The 18,783-nt window shown below is 45.7% G+C and overlaps 1 protein-coding gene across 1 annotated transcript in view; it reads right to left on the bottom strand.

The window, feature by feature from the left end:
- LOC132780033 (forkhead box protein L3) overlaps positions 1-18,783 on the bottom strand; it is a 29,238-nt gene that overhangs the window by 5,427 nt on the left and 5,028 nt on the right. The window contains exon 2 of the mRNA XM_067473158.1: positions 4,520-4,688. Within this exon, the coding sequence (XP_067329259.1) occupies positions 4,520-4,688 (169 nt within the window). The remainder of the gene's footprint in view (positions 1-4,519; positions 4,689-18,783) is intronic.

Below are 18,783 nucleotides of genomic sequence, written 5' to 3'. Positions count from 1 at the left end.
TCACCGCTGGATTGGCCATGTCTCCAAAAGCAGTTACCCTACTCTGAACTCAAGAATGGGAAACGTAATATTGGAGGATGGGAAAAAGGTTGAAAGATGGGCTTACAACATCATCTGTTATAGAACTCCAATATCCCGATGATAACGTAGTCTGTGCACATTCAGAAGAAGACCTACAATCCACTCTCAACATCTTTGCAGAAGCATACATGAAGCTGAGCCTCTGATTGAACATCAAGAAGCAAAGACTACCAGCATTGAAGCCATGCTCCTCCACCATCATATCTGCTGGACTGGCCACATCTCCCAAAGCAGTTACTCTACTCTGAACTCAAGAATGGGAAACGTAACATTAGAGGATGGGAAAAAAGATTGAAAGATGGGCTTACAACAACATCTGTCATAGAACTCCAATATGCCAATGATAACGTAGTCTGTGCACATTCAGAAAAAGACCTACAATCCACTCTCAACACCTTTGCAGAAGCATACAAGAAGCTGAGCCTCTGATTGAACATCAAGAAGCAAATACTACCAGCATGGAAGCCATGCTCCTCCACCATCATCTCCACTGGACTGGCGACATCTCCCAAAGCAGTTACTCTACTCTAAACTCAAGAATGGGAAACGTAATATTGGAGGACGGGAAAAAAGATTGAAAGATGGGCTTACAACATCATCTGTTATAGAACTCCAATATGCCGATGATAACGTAGTCTGTGTGCATTCAGAAAGAGACCTACAATCCACTCTCAACACCTTTGCAGAAGCATACAAGAAGCTGAGCCTCTGACTGAACATCAAAAAGCAAAGACTACCAGCATTGAAGCCATGGTCCTCCACCATCATCTCCGCTGGACTGGCCACGTCTCCCAAAGCAGTTACTCTACTCTGAACTCAAGAATGGGAAATGTAACATTAGAGGATGGGAAAAAAGATTGAAAGATCGCCTTCAGGCTGATATGAGCGTGGTAGAAATAATGCAAATAAATAAATAAATAAATAAATAAATAAGGGCTTACAACAACGTCTGTTATAGAACTCCAATATGCCGATGATAACGTAGCCTGTGCACATTCAGAAGAAGACCTACAATCCAATCTCAACACCTTTGCAGAAGCATACAAGAAGTTGAGCCTCTTATTGAACATCAAGAAGACCAAAGTGATCTTCCAGCACGCACCAGCCAATCCGACTGCAATGCCATTTCCACTTCCTTGGCAGCCACCTCTCCACAAAAGTCAACATTGACACTGAAATACAACACCACCTGAGCTCTGCGAGTGCAGCATTCTTCCTAATGAAGCAGACAGTGTTGAGGACCAGGACATCCGTAGGGAGATCTCTCTAAACGATCTTGACAGATTAGAGAGATGAAGGGCCAAAACTAACAAAATGAAGTTCAACAGTGACAAATGCAAGATACTCCACTTTGGCAGGAAAAACGAAATGCAAAGAGACAGAATGTGGGACAATGAGGCCTGGCTCGAGAGCAGTACGTGTGAAAAAGATCTTGGAGTCCTTGTGGGGAGGAAGTAAAACATGAGCCAGGAATGTGATGTGGCGGCAAAAAAAGGCAATGGGATTTTGGCCTGCATCAATAGGAGCATAGTGTCTAGATCTAGGGAAGTAATGCTCCCCATGCTCTATTCCGCTTTGGTTAGACCACACCTGGACTATTGTGTCCAATTCTGGGCACCACAATTCAAGAGAGATATTGACTCTAAGCTGGAATGTGTCCAGAGGAAGAGGGCGACTCAAATGATCAAGGGTCTGGAGAACAAGCCCTATGAGGAGCGGCTTAAGGAGTTGTGCATGTTTAGCCTGAAGAAGAGAAGGCTGAGAGGAGACATGATAGCCATGTATAAATATGTGAGAGGAAGTCACAGGGAGGAGGAGGGAGCAAGCTTGTTTTCTGCTTCCTTGGAGACTAGGACGTGAAACAATGGCTTCAAACTACAAGAGAGGAGATTCCATCTGAACATGAGGAAGAACTTCCTGACTGTGAGAGCCGTTCAGCAGTGGAACTCTCTGTGCCAGAGGGAGTGTGGTGGAGGCTCCTTCTTTGGAGGATTTTAAACAGAGGCTGGATGGCCATCTGTCAGGGGTGCTTTGAATGCAATATTCCTGCTTCTTGGCAGAATGGGGTTGGACTGGATGGCCCAGGAGGTCTCTTCCAACTCTTTGATTGTAGGATTCTATGAGACCAAGGGGCTTGTTTACCTGCTATATGACTGCGAAATGTGGTATTTGCTTGCATTTGCAAGCACAAAGTTCGGCAAATTTGGCACTTGGGGAAAAAACAGAAAGATCCTAATTCTGGGTTGGATGTACAGCATGGCTAAGAATAAGGGAGTGTTCCATGTTTGTTTATATTATTATGTTTTTGAAAATCTGGCAAAACATGCCTGGTTTAGGGTGGTGGCATGTCAGCATGATTGGGAAACATAGATCACAATGCTCTCCCACTTCCTTGTTTATTGTGATGCCCATCATCCTGACCATGTTAGCTGGGGATTTGGGGAACTTCAGATTATCACTATCACTACTACTAGTAGTAGTAGTAGTACAAAGGCTGGATGGCCATCTGTTGGGGGTGCTTTGATTGTGCTTTTCCTGCAAGGCAGAAGGAGGTTGGACTGGATGGCCTCTGGGGTTTCTGCAATTATTAGTAGTAGTATTATTATCACTATCACTACTACTACTACTACTACTAGTACAAAGGCTGGATGGCCATCTGTTGGGGGTGCTTTGATTGTGCTTTTCCTGCAAGGCAGAAGGAGGTTGGACTGGATGGCCTTTGGGGTTTCTGCTATTATTATTATTATTATTATTATTATTATTATTATTATTATTATTACCACTATCACTACTAGTACTAGGAGTAGTAGTAGTACAAAGGCTGGATGGCCATCTGTTGGGGGTGCTTTCTGCTTTTCCTGCAAGGCAGAAGGAGGTTGGACTGGATGGCCTCTGGGGTTTCTGCAATTATTAGTAGTAGTATTATTATCACTATCACTACTACTACTACTAGTAGTAGTAGTAGTACAAAGGCTGGATGGCCATCTGTTGGGGGTGCTTTGATTGTGCTTTTCCTGCAAGGCAGAAGGAGGTTGGACTGGATGGGCTCTGGGGTTTCTGCTATTATTAGTAGTAGTATTATTATCACTATCACTACTACTACTACTAGTAGTAGTAGTACAAAGGCTGGATGGCCATCTGTTGGGGGTGCTTTGATTGTGCTTTTCCTGCAAGGCAGAAGGAGGTTGGACTGGATGGCCTTTGGGGTTTCTGCTATTATTATTATTATTATTATTACTATTATTATTATTACCACTATCACTAGTAGTAGTAGTAGTACAAAGGCTGGATGGCCATCTCTTGAGGGTGCTTTGATTGTGCTTTTCCTGCAAGGCAGAAGGAGGTTGGACTGGATGGCCATTGGGGTTTCTGCTATTATTAGTAGTATTATTATTATCAATATCACTACTATTACTAGGAGTAGTAGTAGTACAAAGGCTGGATGGCCATCTGTTGGGGGGTGCTTTGATTGTGCTTTTCCTGCAAGGCAGAAGGAGGTTGGACTGGATGGGCTCTGGGGTTTCTGCTATTATTATTATTATTATTATTATTATTATTATTATTATTACCACTATCACTACTAGTACTAGGAGTAGTAGTAGTACAAAGGCTGGATGGCCATCTGTTGGGGGTGCTTTCTGCTTTTCCTGCAAGGCAGAAGGAGGTTGGACTGGATGGCCTCTGGGGTTTCTGCAATTATTAGTACTAGTATTATTATCACTATCACTACTACTACTACTACTAGTAGTAGTAGTACAAAGGCTGGATGGCCATCTGTTGGGGGTGCTTTGATTGTGCTTTTCCTGCAAGGCAGAAGGAGGTTGGACTGGATGGGCTCTGGGGTTTCTGCTATTATTATTATTATTATTATTATTATTATTATTATTATTACCACTATCACTAGTAGTAGTAGTAGTAGTACAAAGGCTGGATGGCTATCTCTTGAGGGTGCTTTGATTGTGCTTTTCCTGCAAGGCAGAAGGAGGTTGGACTGGATGGGCTCTGGGGTTTCTGCTATTATTTTTATTATTATTATTACCACTATCACTAGTAGTAGTAGTAGTAGTACAAAGGCTGGATGGTTATCTGTTGGGGGTGCTTTGATTGTGCTTTTCCTGCAAGGCAGAAGGAGGTTGGACTGGATGGCCTCTGGGGTTTCTGCTATTATTATTATTATTATTATTATTTTATTATTATTATTACCACTATCACTAGTAGTAGTAGTAGTAGTACAAAGGCTGGATGGCTATCTCTTGAGGGTGCTTTGATTGTGCTTTTCCTGCAAGGCAGAAGGAGGTTGGACTGGATGGCCTCTGGGGTTTCTGCTATTATTAGTAGTATTATTATTATCACTATCACTACTACTACTAGGAGGAGTACAAAGGCTGAAAAGGGAGTGGGATCTCCCTGAACGTGAAGGCGATTGTGACCGTCTTACCTTGACAAAGCAGCTGTTGAGGGAGAGGTTGTGCCGGATGGAGTTCTGCCAGGCCCGCTGGTTGGTCCGGTAGTAGGGGAACTTTTTCATGATGAAGTCGTAAATCCCAGACAGGGTGACCTTGTTCGACGGGCTCTGCTGGATGGCCATCGCGATCAAAGCAATGTAGCTGAGAAGAGAAGAGAAAGAAAGAACAGTGACGCTGGGCTGTTTGTTGACAAATCTCATGAACGTTCGGGGTTTGCAGTCGATGCAGAACCAGTAACATGCAATGGGTCAGGCTTGCTTACTAGGTCACAAACCCCAATGAAAAATGTCAGTGAGACCATAGGAAAGTGTCATATCATGCAATGGGTTTTGTGCAATTGTACTTCTTCAGTTGAAACCATTGGGACTTGAGCAAAGGCTATCTGATCACAATTGTTTTCTTGTTTAATAAAATCCATGGGGTTGACATAAGTTGACAAGCAATTTGGAGGCAGGCATGAGTACAGATAATTAGAGGACTACTATGAGCCCCCGGTGGTGCAGTGGGTTAGAATAGAGTAGAGTAGAGTCGAGTCGAGTCGAGTAGAATAGAATAGAATAGAATAGAATAGAATCAAAAAGTTAGAAGAGACCTCCTGGGCCATCATCCAGTCCAACCCCATTCTGCCAAGAAGCAGGAATATTGCATTCAAATCACCCCTGACAGATGGCCATCCAGCCTCTGTTTAAAAGCGTCCAAAGAAGGAGCCTCCACCACACTCTGGGGCAGAGAGTTCCACTGCTGAACGGCTCTCACAGTCAGGAAGTTCTTCCTCATGTTCAGATGGAATCTCCTCTCTTGTAGTTTGAAGCCATGGCTCCCTTGCATCCTAGTCTCCAAGGAAGCAGAAAACAAGCTTGCTCCCTCCTCCTCCTCCCTGTGGCTTCCTCTCACATATGTATACATGGCCCTCATCATGTCTCCTCTCAGCCTTCTCTTCTTCAGGCTAAACATGCCCAGTTCCCTAAGCCGCTCCTCATAGGGCTTGTTCTCCAGACCCTTGATCATTTTAGTCACCCTCCTCTGGACACATTCCAGCTTAGAGGCAATATCTCTCTTCAATTGTGGTGCCCAGAATTCGACACAATATTCCAGGTAGAATAGAGCATGGGGAGCATGACTTCCCTAGATCTGGACACTAGGCTCCTCTTGATGCAGGCCAACATCCCATTGGCTTTTTTTGCTGCCACATCACATTCCTGGCTCATGTTTAACTTGTTGTCCATGAGGACTCCAAGATCTTTTTCACACGTACTGTTCTCAAGCCAGGCGTCCCCCATTCTGTATCTTTGCATTTCGGGTTAAAGCATTGAGCTGCTGACCTTGTTGACAGAAAGGTCGCAGGTTCAATTCCGGGGAGCGGTGTGAACTTCTGCTGTCAGCCCTAGCTTCTGCCAACCTAGCAGTTTGAACACATGCAAATGTGAGTAGATCAATAGGTACCGCTCCGGCGGGAAGGTAACGGCGCTCCATGCAGTCATGCAGGTCACATGACCTTGTAGGTGTCTATGGACAACGCTGGCTCTTTGGCTTAGAAATGGAGATGAGCACCACACCCCAGAGTCAGACATGACTGGACTTAATGTCAAGGGACAACCTTTACGTTTATGTTACTATGAGTTAGAGAGCGACACATAATTCTCACTTAAATCATTTGTCATGAACAGGGGTCCACAAACTTTTTAAACAGAGGGCCTGGTCACAGTCCCTCATACTGTTGGCGGGCTGGATTATAATTATCAAAAAACACGAATGAATTCCTATGCACACTGCAAATATCTTATTTGTAGTGCAAAGAACATTTAAAAACAATACAATAATTAAAATTAAGAACAATTTTAACAAATATAAACTTATTAGTATTTCAGTGGAAACTGTGAGCCTGCTTTTGGCTGATGAGATAGGACTGTTGTTGTTGTTGTTGTTGTGTGATTTCAAGTAGTTTCAGACTTAGGTTGACCCTGACCTTGGAGGGCTGCATCCGGCCCCCGGGACTTAGTTTGAGGACCCCTGGTCATGAATGACTTTTCAATAACTTTCAAGCATTGGTTCTTTTAGGTTCTTGTGGGATTTTTCGGGCTATAGAGCCATGTTCTAGAGGCATTCTCTCCTGACGTTTCGCCTGCATCTATGGCAAGCATCCTCAGAGGGAGTGAGGTCTGTTTGAACTAGGAAAATGGGTTTATATATCTGTGGAATGACTGGGGTGGGACAAAGGACTCTTCTCTGCTGGAGCTAGGTGTGAATGTCCTAGTCATCCGCAAACCAGATCAACAATTGGGTCACACCGTCTACAGAAAACCCACACACAGAGATAGATATAACTCTAAAATTACAACAGCAAAACAACAGAGAGGAAACAACCAGGCACAGATTAACACCTCCCAGCAAGAGATTTTCCCAGGCTCAGGCAGGCCTTCAAATGCTAATGAAGGTGGTCAGTTGAAACATTCACACCTAGCTCCAGCAGAGAAGAGCTCTTTGCCCCACCCCAGCCATTCCACAGATATATAAACCCATTGTCCTAACTCCAACAGACCTCACTACCTCTGAGGATGCTTGCCATAGATGCAGACGAAACGTCAGGAGAGAATGCCTCTAGAACATGGCTCTATAGTAGCCCGAAAAAACCCACAAGAACCTAGTGATTCCAGCCATGAAAGCCTTCGACACTACATTGGTTCTTTTTATTGCAAATTCTAGTGTGAGAGGGTACATCAGATTACAACCCCCCCCCCCGCCAAAAAAACCCCCCAATTTAGACATAGAATGATATTGGACATACAGATATACAGATTCTATGTTGGATTTACAATTACATGGCTAACAAACAAACAAAGTGGAATTATATTTTCACTCAACATTCACACATGCATTCATCTTCATGCACCCAAATATTCTCCCTCCTTGGAGAAGCACTTGTTAGGCCAGGTCTTGCTTCCCTTTAGTCTGTCAATGCATAGTTCCATAACGCCAAAACTTCAAAATGCCAAAATACCAAAACTTCTTTCCGTAAGCACAATGCCAAGGACCAGATCTCTGTTTTCCACACAGCAGAACCTGACTCTCTGCACAAAATCCAAGACTCCAAAAGCGCACTTCTTCCTCTTCCCTTGAGAAAGAAGCCCCAAAGGGACCAGACTGCTCCCGTGCAAATCTGCCACTCTCCATACGTACACTATCTCTCTCCTTCGCATGGAGCAGAGCAGAGCGGGTGAACCAGACTCCTCAGGTCAGTCGCACTTTGAGCATTATTAGACTGAGTCTTTTATAGGAATATTCTGTTGATGTCATCCCAAAGTTGTAAATTAATGATAGATTCTGGGCACCACAATTCAAGAGAGATATTGACTCTAAGCTGGAATGTGGAGGAGGGAGACTAAAATGATCAAGGGTCTGGAACAAGCCCTATGAGGAGCGGCTTAAGGAGCTGGGCATGTTTAGCCTGAAGAAGAGAAGGCTGAGAGGAGATATGATAGCCATGTATAAATATGTGAGAGGAAGCCACAGGGAGGAGGAGGGAGCAAGCTTCCTTTCTGCTTCCCTGGAGACTAGGACACAAGGGAACAATGGCTTCAAACTACAAGAGAGGAGATTCCATCTGAACATGAGGAAGAACTTCCTGACTGTGAGAGCCGTTCAGCAGTGGAACTCTCTGCCCCGGAGTGTGGTGGAGGCTCCTTCTTTGGAAGCTTTTAAACAGAGGCTGGATGGCCATCTGTCAGGGGTGATTTGAATGCAATATTCCTGCTTCTTGGCAGAATGGGGTTGGACTGGATGATAGCCCATGAGGTCTCTTCCAACTCTAATATTCTATGATTCTATGATTACTTCCATCCTGGATCCATCTCAGTTTCCTGGCCAGGTGTTGATCTTCTTGATTGGTGTTGATCTTATGTTTCCGAATCCGTAGGGAGACCAAGGTGCTTGTCTATAAAGCCATTCCCCTCCCAACTCTGCTATACACCTGAGAGACTCCAATTACCAAAGCTGTGCACCTGGGTACCTGAAACAGGGACACCTTTTCTTCTAATACAGTGTTTCTCCATCTGGGGGTCACTACCCCCAGGGGGTCATTCAGCCATTTCTGAAGGGTCGCCGACTCCTCCTTCAGTCCCCCCCCCCCCCCCCCCCCCGCCCGCCCGGAATGGCTTCCTGGTTTTTCTGAGGCTTTTCAGACCTTCCGGTCAAAGGAGGCTTGGAGCTTCACAAAAACAGCAGCAGCCATGGCCCACGAGGAAGGCAGGAGAGAGAAGGTGGTGACAGGCCTCCCTTCCGGCCTCCCAGCTACTCCTCCCTGAGCCCAGTGACTTTTTAGAGGTGCCTTCCCATTGCCCCCAGCCACCTCCGCCAATGCTGGGCAAGCAGGCTCAAGAGAAGGGAAGAGGAGAAACAAACCATGGATGAAGTGGGGGGGGGGGGTGTTTCATGGCCATTGGGCAAAGGAAGAGGCTGCTGCAAGTGAGAGATGCAAGTGACGCCGGGGTGGTGGTGACAGAGGGGAGCGTCTCTGGAAGAATCATAGAATCCTAGAATCAAAGAGTTGGAAGAGACCTCCTGGGCCATCCAGTCCAACCCCATTCAACACAAGAGACAGGGAGCCAGGTTAAAACCATTGCTTTCCATAAGATTCATGCTCCACCATGCTTCAAGACAAAACTTCATTCTATTGTCGAAGGCTTTCATGGCCGGAATCCTTGGGTTGTTGTAGGTTTTTCCGGGCTATATAGCCATGTTCTGGAGTCAATTTTTTTCTCCTGACGTTTCGCGTGCATCTATGGCAAGCATCCTCAGAGGTAGTGAGGTCCTCATTACCTCTGAGGATGCTTGCCATAGATGCAGGCGAAATGTCAGGAGAAAAAAATAGCCTGGAAAAACCTACAACAACCCAAAACTTCATTCATTTGTAATTAGAAATATCTATTTCCCAATATATTACTACATATAGGGGGGAGATCATCCGGAGTTTCGGGGTATGGTGTCATCTGTACGCAGATGACGTCCAACTCTGTCACTCCTTTCCACCTGCTACTAAGGAGGCTGTCGAGGTCCTGAACCGGTGCCTGGCCGCTGTGACGGTCTGGATGGGGGCGAACAAATTGAAATTGAATCCAGACAAGACAGAGGTCCTACTGGTCAGTCGTAAGGCCGAACGGGGCATAGGGTTACAGCCTGTGTTGGATGGGGTCACACTCCCCTTGAAGACGCAGGTTCGCAGCTTGGGAGTGATCCTGGACTCATCGCTGAGTCTGGATCCTCAGGTTTCGGTGGTGACCAGGGGAGCATTTGCACAATTAATACTAGTGCACCAGCTGTGCCCGCACCTTGGGAAGTCTGACTTGGCCATGGTAGTCCATGCTCTGGTTGCATCCCGTATAGATTACTGCAATGCGCTCTACGTGGGGTTGCCTTTGAAGATGGCTCGGAAGCTCCAAATGGTCTAATGTGCACCAGCCAGGTTACTAACAGGAGCGGCTCACGCTAGCATGCACTACTCAGGGCAGCCAAACAAGCACTCCTGTGACAGATGAAGGATGTGCACGTGGACATTTTAATAGACACATGACCCGACACGACTCTCAGGGAGGTTCTCAGGGAGCATACAACTCCTCTGCTGCATCAACTCCACTGGCTGCCAGTTTGCTACCGGACTCAATTCAAAGTGCTGGCTTTAGCCTATAAAGCCCTAAACGGTTCTGGCGCAGCCTATCTGTCCAAACGCATCTCTTCCTACGAACCCTCCAGGAATTTGAGATAATCCGAGGAGGCCCTGTTCTCAATCCCGTCTGCTTTGCAAGCACGTCTGGTGGGGACAAGAGACAGGGCCTTCTCTGTGGTGGCCCCTCGGCTGTGGAACTCCCTGCCTAGGGACATTAGATCAGCCCCCTCCCTCCTGACCTTTCGGAAAAGAGTAAAAACTTGGCTCTTCGAGCAGGCATTTGGAACCTCTGAATAAATAGACAAACTTGAATTGGAAAATGACCCAGGAACGGCCCAAGACGATGGAACAGACTTGAATGAGAGGATATAGTTTTTAGTTTTTAATATTGTTATTATGCACTGTCTTATGTCAAATTGCACTATAATGGTTCTTTTTGTTATCAATGTATGTATTTTTATGGCTGACTGGACATGTTCCAGAAGCATTCTCTCCTGACGTTTCTCCCACACCTATGACACGCATCCTCACAGGTTGTGAGATCTCACAAACTTTGTTTCATGCACCATTTGATTAAACACAGAGTATATAACTACCTCCAGGCAATGTATGTCAGGTGTATATGAAACATAAACGGATTTCGTGTTTAGACTTGGGTCTTATCTCTAAGATTTCTCATTATGTGCATCTATGCAAATACAGATATTCCAAAAATCCCCTTTAAGTCCCAAATACCTTTGATTCTAGGCATTTTGGATAAGGACGACTCAGCCTTTAATCGCATTCCCTTGTTCACTTTGCCCGATCTTTTACAATGGGTGCTGACATTTCTGAATGGTCAACAAACAGGTTTTTTAGTGGCTCAAGTGCTACAAGCTTGGAAAATGAAGGAAAATTAAACTGAAGGCACAGAATCTTTTGGGGAGGGGTGGCTTCATTTCAGTCTCCTTGGCACTCAGTATTTTTCAACCCCATAGTAAGGGAAAGATTTTCCCCTGACCTTAAGTCCAGTCGTGTCCAACTCTGGGACTCTGGTGCTCATCTCCATTTCTAAGCCAAAGAGCCAGCATTCTCCATAGACACCAAAATGGAACTGTAGAGGAGAGTCTACTGAACGAGCCAGTACCTGACGCATACCAGAACTTGCCATCTCTTGGGGAGTTACGAAGGTCCTTTGAATACTAAGGCTTCCCAACAAAATGGAACTGGAGAGGAGAGTCTACTGAACAAGCCAGTACCTACCAAGTACCAGTACTGCCATCTGTTGAGAAGTTATTAAGGTCCTTTCAATACTAAGGCTTCCCATCAAAATGGAACTGGAGAGGAGAGTCTACTGAACAAGCCAGTACCTGCCACATACCAGTACTGACATCTGTTGAGGAGTTACGAAGGTCCTTTCAATACTAAGGCTTCCCAACAAAATGGAACTGGAGAGGAGAGTCTACTGAACAAGCCAGTACCTGCCACATACCAGTACTGACATCTGTTGAGAAGTTACGAAGGTCCTTTCAATACTAAGGCTTCCCAACAAAATGGAACTGGAGAGGAGAGTCTACTGAACAAGCCAGTCCCTGCCACCTACCAGTACTGCCATCTCTTGGGGAGTTACGAAGGTCCTTTCAATACTAAGGCTTCCCATCAAAATGGAACTGGAGAGGAGAGTCTACTGAACAAGCCAGTCCCTGCCGCATACCAGTACTGCCATCTCTTGGGGAGTTATGAAGGTCCTTTCAATACTAAGGCTTCCCATCAAAATGGAACTGGAGAGGAGAGTCTACTGAACAAGCCAGTCCCTGCCGCATACCAGTACTGCCATCTCTTGGGGAGTTACGAAGGTCCTTTCAATACTAAGGCTTCCCAACAAAATGGAACTGGAGAGGAGAGTCTACTGAACAAGCCAGTACCTGCCACATACCAGTACTGACATCTGTTGAGGAGTTACGAAGGTCCTTTCAATACTAAGGCTTCCCAACAAAATGGAACTGGAGAGGAGAGTCTACTGAACAAGCCAGTACCTGCCACATACCAGTACTGACATCTGTTGAGGAGTTACGAAGGTCCTTTCAATACTAAGGCTTCCCAACAAAATGGAACTGGAGAGGAGAGTCTACTGAACAAGCCAGTACCTGCCACATACCAGTACTGACATCTGTTGAGGAGTTACGAAGGTCCTTTCAATACTAAGGCTTCCCAACAAAATGGAACTGGAGAGGAGAGTCTACTGAACAAGCCAGTACCTGCCACATACCAGTACTGACATCTGTTGAGGAGTTACGAAGGTCCTTTCAATACTAAGGCTTCCCATCAAAATGGAACTGGAGAGGAGAGTCTACTGAACAAGCCAGTCCCTGCCACCTACCAGTACTGCCATCTCTTGGGGAGTTATGAAGGTCCTTTCAATACTAAGGCTTCCCAACAAAATGGAAGTGGAGAGGAGAGTCTACTGAACAAGCCAGTACCTGCCACATACCAGTACTGACATCTGTTGAGGAGTTATGAAGGTCCTTTCAATACTAAGGCTTCCCAACAAAATGGAACTGGAGAGGAGAGTCTACTGAACAAGCCAGTACCTGCCACATACCAGTACTGACATCTGTTGAGGAGTTACGAAGGTCCTTTCAATACTAAGGCTTCCCAACAAAATGGAACTGGAGAGGAGAGTCTACTGAACAAGCCAGTACCTGCCACATACCAGTACTGACATCTGTTGAGGAGTTACGAAGGTCCTTTCAATACTAAGGCTTCCCAACAAAATGGAACTGGAGAGGAGAGTCTACTGAACAAGCCAGTACCTGCCACATACCAGTACTGACATCTGTTGAGGAGTTACGAAGGTCCTTTCAATACTAAGGCTTCCCATCAAAATGGAACTGGAGAGGAGAGTCTACTGAACAAGCCAGTCCCTGCCACCTACCAGTACTGCCATCTCTTGGGGAGTTACGAAGGTCCTTTCAATACTAAGGCTTCCCATCAAAACGGAACTGGAGAGGAGAGTCTACTGAACAAGCCAGTCCCTGCCGCATACCAGTACTGCCATCTCTTGGGGAGTTATGAAGGTCCTTTCAATACTAAGGCTTCCCATCAAAATGGAACTGGAGAGGAGAGTCTACTGAACAAGCCAGTACCTGCCACATACCAGTACTGTCATCTGTTGAGGAGTTACGAAGGTGGAGGCATTACTTTTCATTCAACCCTTGTATTAACAACAACAACCATACTAGACTCTGGCAAGGACTTAAAGAGAGAATGAGGACTTAAAGAGAGAACTACAAAGACTCTGGCACAAGCCAGTCAAGGGAGTCCCAGTGGGTGCAGTGCCTCAAGACCTTGGCCTGCACTTAAAAACAATCAGCGCTGGAAAAAAAATCACTAGTAGCAGACAATGCAAGAGTTCCATTGGCCAATAGTTATTTGGGCTAAAATCAGCTCAATTCTTCCCATATTCAGCTGGATTTTGAATATTGTTAGGTTTTGTGGGATTAATTCATATTCATGAGGACTACGGTCTTAGCACAACAGAAAAATTTTAATGCTGGGATTTTGGTGTCAGTTAATCAACTCAAATGGAACTAATGGCTAATGCAGTTGGGAGTAGATAGAAGATCATGCATCAAAATCATCTAAAAACAAGTGGGAAGTTTTCACATGATGAGCTCCATCCAAGTCACTCTTCGTTCCCTTCAACATCACATGGAACTGTGTCAACTGTGTCACTTAATTAATGGGCTAATTAGATTTCAAATAAGCCAATCTCTTTGCTCCTGACAACCTGAATTTTGCCAGTTATGCAATATTCTGATCCTTGAGGTTATCTGCTGCAACTTACTCTGTGTTGTCAAAAGGTCAGCGATGTAATAATAATAATAATAATAATAATAATAATAGATATTTGTATTTGGCATAGGTATTTATATTTATCGTGTCATCAGCAACCATTGTATTACAATTCTAACAGAGCAAAATAAACACAGAGATAAGAAAGAAAGAAAAAAAAACCACACAGATTTTGCAAATTTGGTATTTGGTTAAATGTCCTTTGACCAGTATCTGGCCCCTTGGAGTGCCTCTGGGGTTGCCGCAAGAAGGTCCTCCATCGTGCATGTGGCAGGGCTTAGGGTGCATTGCAGCAGGTGGTCAGTGGTTTGCTCTTCACCACACTCGCATGCCGAGGATTCCACCCTGTAGCCCCATTTCTTAAGATTGGCTCTGCATCTCGTGGTGCCAGAGCGCAATCTGTTCAGCGCCTTCCAAGTCGCCCAGTCTTCTGAGTGCCCAGGGGGGAGTCTCTCATCTGGTATCACCCATGAGTTCAGGTGCTGGGTTTGGGCCTGCCACTTTTGGACTCTCGCTTGCTGGGGTGTTTCAGAGAGTGTCTCTGTAGATCTAAGAAAACTATGTCTGGATTTAAGTCGTTGACGTGCTGGCTGATACCCAAACAGGGGATGAGCTGGAGATGTCTCTCCCTTGGTCCTTTCACTATTGGCTGCTACTTCCTGGCGGATGTCAGGTGGTGCAATACCGGCTAAGCAGTGTAATTTCTCCAGTGGTGTGGGGCGCAGACACCCCGTGATAATGCGGCATGTCTCATTAAGAGCCACATCCACTGTTTTAGCGTGGTGAGATGTGTTCCACACTGGGCATGCGTACTCAGCAGCAGAGTAGCATAGCGCAAGGGCAGATGTCTTCTCTGGCATAGGTTAACCAAGAGCATCCAACATGGGAAGCAATAGAACAGTGTTTCTCAACTTGGGGGGGGGGGGGCGGGACCCCTGGGGGGGGGTCATGAGGGGAGTTTCAGAGGGGTCCCCAAAGACCACCAGAAAACACATATTTCTGAATGTCTTAGGAAACCAAATCCCTCCAGTATTTTCTGTTGGTCATGGGGGTCTCTGTGTGGGAATATTGGCCCAATTCAAGTCATTGGTGGACTTCAGAATGCTCTTTGATTGTAGGTGAACTATAAATCCCAGCAACTACAACCTCCCAAATAGAAAGGTCTATTTTCCTCCAAACTCCACCAGTGTTCACATTTGGGCATATTGAGGATTTGTGCCAAGTTTGGTCCCCATCCAGTAAATGCTAATCAAGGTGGCCAAGAGCAACATTCCCACTTGTGTCAAACAGACAAGAGTTCTTTCTCCCACCCTGGACATCATCCCACAGATATATAAACCTCACTTGCCTCGTTTCCAACAGACCTCTCAACCTCTGAGTTTGTCAGCCATAGATGTGGGCGAAATGTCAGGAGAGAATGCTTCTGGAACATGGCCAGACAGTCCAGAAAACTCACAGCAACCCAGTGATTCCAGCCATGAAAGACTTTGACAACACAGTGATTATTATGATTATTACAACTGCTTGCTCTTGAGCCTAACCCAACAAAGGATCACCCCAGACAGCAATCAGCCAGGCTTTGAAGCTACAAGACCATTAAATGCTAATCAGCGTGGCCAAGAGCAACATTCACACTTGCCTCAAGCAGGCAAGAGTTCTTTCTCCCACCCTGGACATCATTCCACAGATATATAAACCTCACCTGCCTCGTTTCCAACAGACCTCTCAACATCTGAGGATGCTGGCCAGAGATGTGGGAAAAACATCAGGAGAGAATGCTTCTGGAACATGATCAAGCAGCCTGGAAAACTCACAGCAACTCAGTATTTCCATTGAGCATCCCTAGTTTCCAACAGCCCTCACAACCTCTGAGTTTGCCAGCCATAGATGTGGGCAAAACGTCAGGAGAGAATGCTTCTGGAACATGGTCAGGCAGCCTGGAAAACTCACAACAACCCAATATTTCCATCGAGCATGCCTAGTTTCCAACAACCCTCACAACCTCTGAGGATGCCGGCCATAGATGTGGGCAAAATGTCAGGAGAGAATGCTTCTGGAACATGGTCAGGCAGCCTGGAAAACTCACAGCAACCCAGTATTTCCATTGATCATGCCTTGTTTCCAACAGCCCTCACAACCTCTGAGGATGCCTGCCATAGATGTGGGCAAAATGTCAGGAGAGAATGCTTCTGGAACATGATCAAGCAGCCTGGAAAACTCACAGCCAGTATTTCCATTGAGCATGCCTAGTTCCCAACAGCCCTCACAACCTCTGAGGAGGCCTGCCATAGATGTGGGGTATACGTCAGGAGAGAATGCTTCTGGAACATGGCAACCCGGAAAACTCACAGCAACCCAGTGATTCCAGATATGAAAGCCTTCAACAACACATTAAGTTAGATTTGGTTGTATGTTTACTACCAGAGTGGGTCAAAACGTTTTGCCAACCGGTGTCATTAAAAACGTGATGAATGAACCTAGAACAGCAGAAGTTGCTCCAGATCGTAGCCTGAACTGTCCTTGATACAAAACGTACACAACGTAATCACCATCCAACCGGATACATTTGCACCATCACAGAATCCTAGAGTTGGGAGAGACCGCCTGGGCCATCCAGTCCAACCCCATTCTGCCAAGAAGCAGGAATGTTGCATTCAAAGCACCCCTGACAGATGGTCATCCAGCCTCTGCTTAAAAACTTCCATACAACAACAACAACAACAACATTGAGGGAAGCCAAGAGTAGTAAACTGCTTCAAGTGCAAAAGACAAAGAGTGCATACCGTAAAAACACAATGCAGAGCAGAAGAGAAAACTGGCCGGAGAAGAAGGTTCTCCATGGACAGTTCCTGGGAAACATTGAGAGCCAAATGGACAAAGGAAAAACATGGCTGTGGCTCACAAATGGAACTATGAGAAAGGAGACAAACGAGGGCCTGATTCTGGGAGCCCAAGAACAAGCCATTTGAACCAAGGTCATCCAAGCCAGAACTGAAAAGTCGACAACAGATCCCAAAAGTAGACTCTGCAAGGAAGCAGATGAAACAATAGATCCCATCCTCAGCTGCTGCAAGAAGATCACGGACAGACTCCAAGCAGAGGCACAACACCGTTGCTCAGATGATTCATCGGAACTTGTGCCACAAACACCATCTGCCTGCGACAAAGAACTGGTGGGATCACAAGCCGGAAAATGTTACAGAGAATGAACACGCCAAACTCCTCTGGGACTTCCGGATTCAGACAGACAGAGTTTTGGAGCACAACACTCCTGACCTCACAATCATGTTAAAAAATAAAGTATGGAACGTCGATGTCGCAATCCCAGGTGACAGCAGGATTGCAGAGAAACAACTGGAAATGCTGACACGATATGAGGATTTAAAGACCGAACTGCAAAGACTTTGGCAGTAAAGGTGGTCCCAGTCATGATGGGCACACTGGGTGCAGTGCCTAAAGACCTTGGCCTGCACTTAAACACAATTGGCGCTGACAAGATTACCACCTGCCAGCTGCAGAAGGCCACCTTACTGGGATCTGCATGCATTATTCACCGATACATCACACAGTCCTAGACACTTGGGAAGTGTCCGACGTGTGATCCAATACAACAGCCAGCAGAGTGTCTGCTGTGGACTCTGTTGGGGGGGGGGGGTCACAAGGGAGTGTCAGAGGGGTCACCAAAGACCATCAGAAAACACAATAGTGTATTTTCTGTTGGTCATGGGAGTTCTTGTGGGAAGTTTGGCCCAATGCTATCGTTGGTGGGGTTCAGAATGCTCTTTGATTGTAGGTGAACTATAAATCCCAGAAACTACAGCTCCCAAATGTCAAGGTCCATCTTCCCCAAAACTCCATCAGTGTTCACAATTGGGCATACTGAGTATTTGTGCCAAGTTTGGTCCAGATCCATCATTGTTTGAGTCCACAGTGCTCTCTGGATTTAGGGGAACTACAACTCCCAAACTCAAGTTCAATGCCCACCAGACCCTTCCAGTGGAAGTTCTGTTTGCCAAGTTTGGTTTAATTCCATCGCTGGTGAAATTCAGAATGCTCTTTGATTGTAGATGAACTATAAATCCCAGCAACTACAACTCCCAAATGACAAAATCAATCCCCTCCCAGCCCAACAAAATTTGGTCCAGTGAATGAAAATACATCCTGCATGTTGGATATTTACATTACAATTCCTAAGAGTAGCAAAATTACAGTTACGAAGTGGCAACGAACATAATGTTATGGTTGGGGGTCACCACAACACGAGGAACTGGATGAAGGGGTCACGGCATTAGGAAGGTGGAGAAACACTGAGGTAGAGAGTTCCACTGCTGAACAGCTCACACAGCCAGGAAGTTCTTCCTCACATTCAGGTGGAAATTAGGAAAACTCACCGCAACTTAAATGACACAATCATTAAATCATAAACAAACGAACTGAAATCCCCCTGCTCTCTTCTCTTTCCCCATGAAACCTGGTCAGAGGTTCTAAGGATGACTTAATGGGGGAATCGATGAGAACGATTCCCTTTGGAAACAATAACACAGAGAAAGAGAAGAAGGAAAAATAGAGACTTTGAAAAGTTGAGCCAAAAAAGTTGAGATGCCGGAGATGGGAAAGGATGGGGAAAGCCTTTCATAGAATCATAGAATCAAAGAGTTGGAAGAGACCTCTTGGGCCATCCAGTCCAACCCCATTCTGCCAAGAAGCAGGAATGTTGCATTCAAAGCACCCCTGACAGATGGC

The sequence above is a fragment of the Anolis sagrei genome, chromosome X, assembly GCF_037176765.1.
Source record: "Anolis sagrei isolate rAnoSag1 chromosome X, rAnoSag1.mat, whole genome shotgun sequence".
Taxonomy (NCBI): domain Eukaryota; kingdom Metazoa; phylum Chordata; class Lepidosauria; order Squamata; family Dactyloidae; genus Anolis; species Anolis sagrei.
Note: the sequence above shows the minus strand (reverse complement) of the source record. Positions and strands in the feature narration are given on the sequence as shown.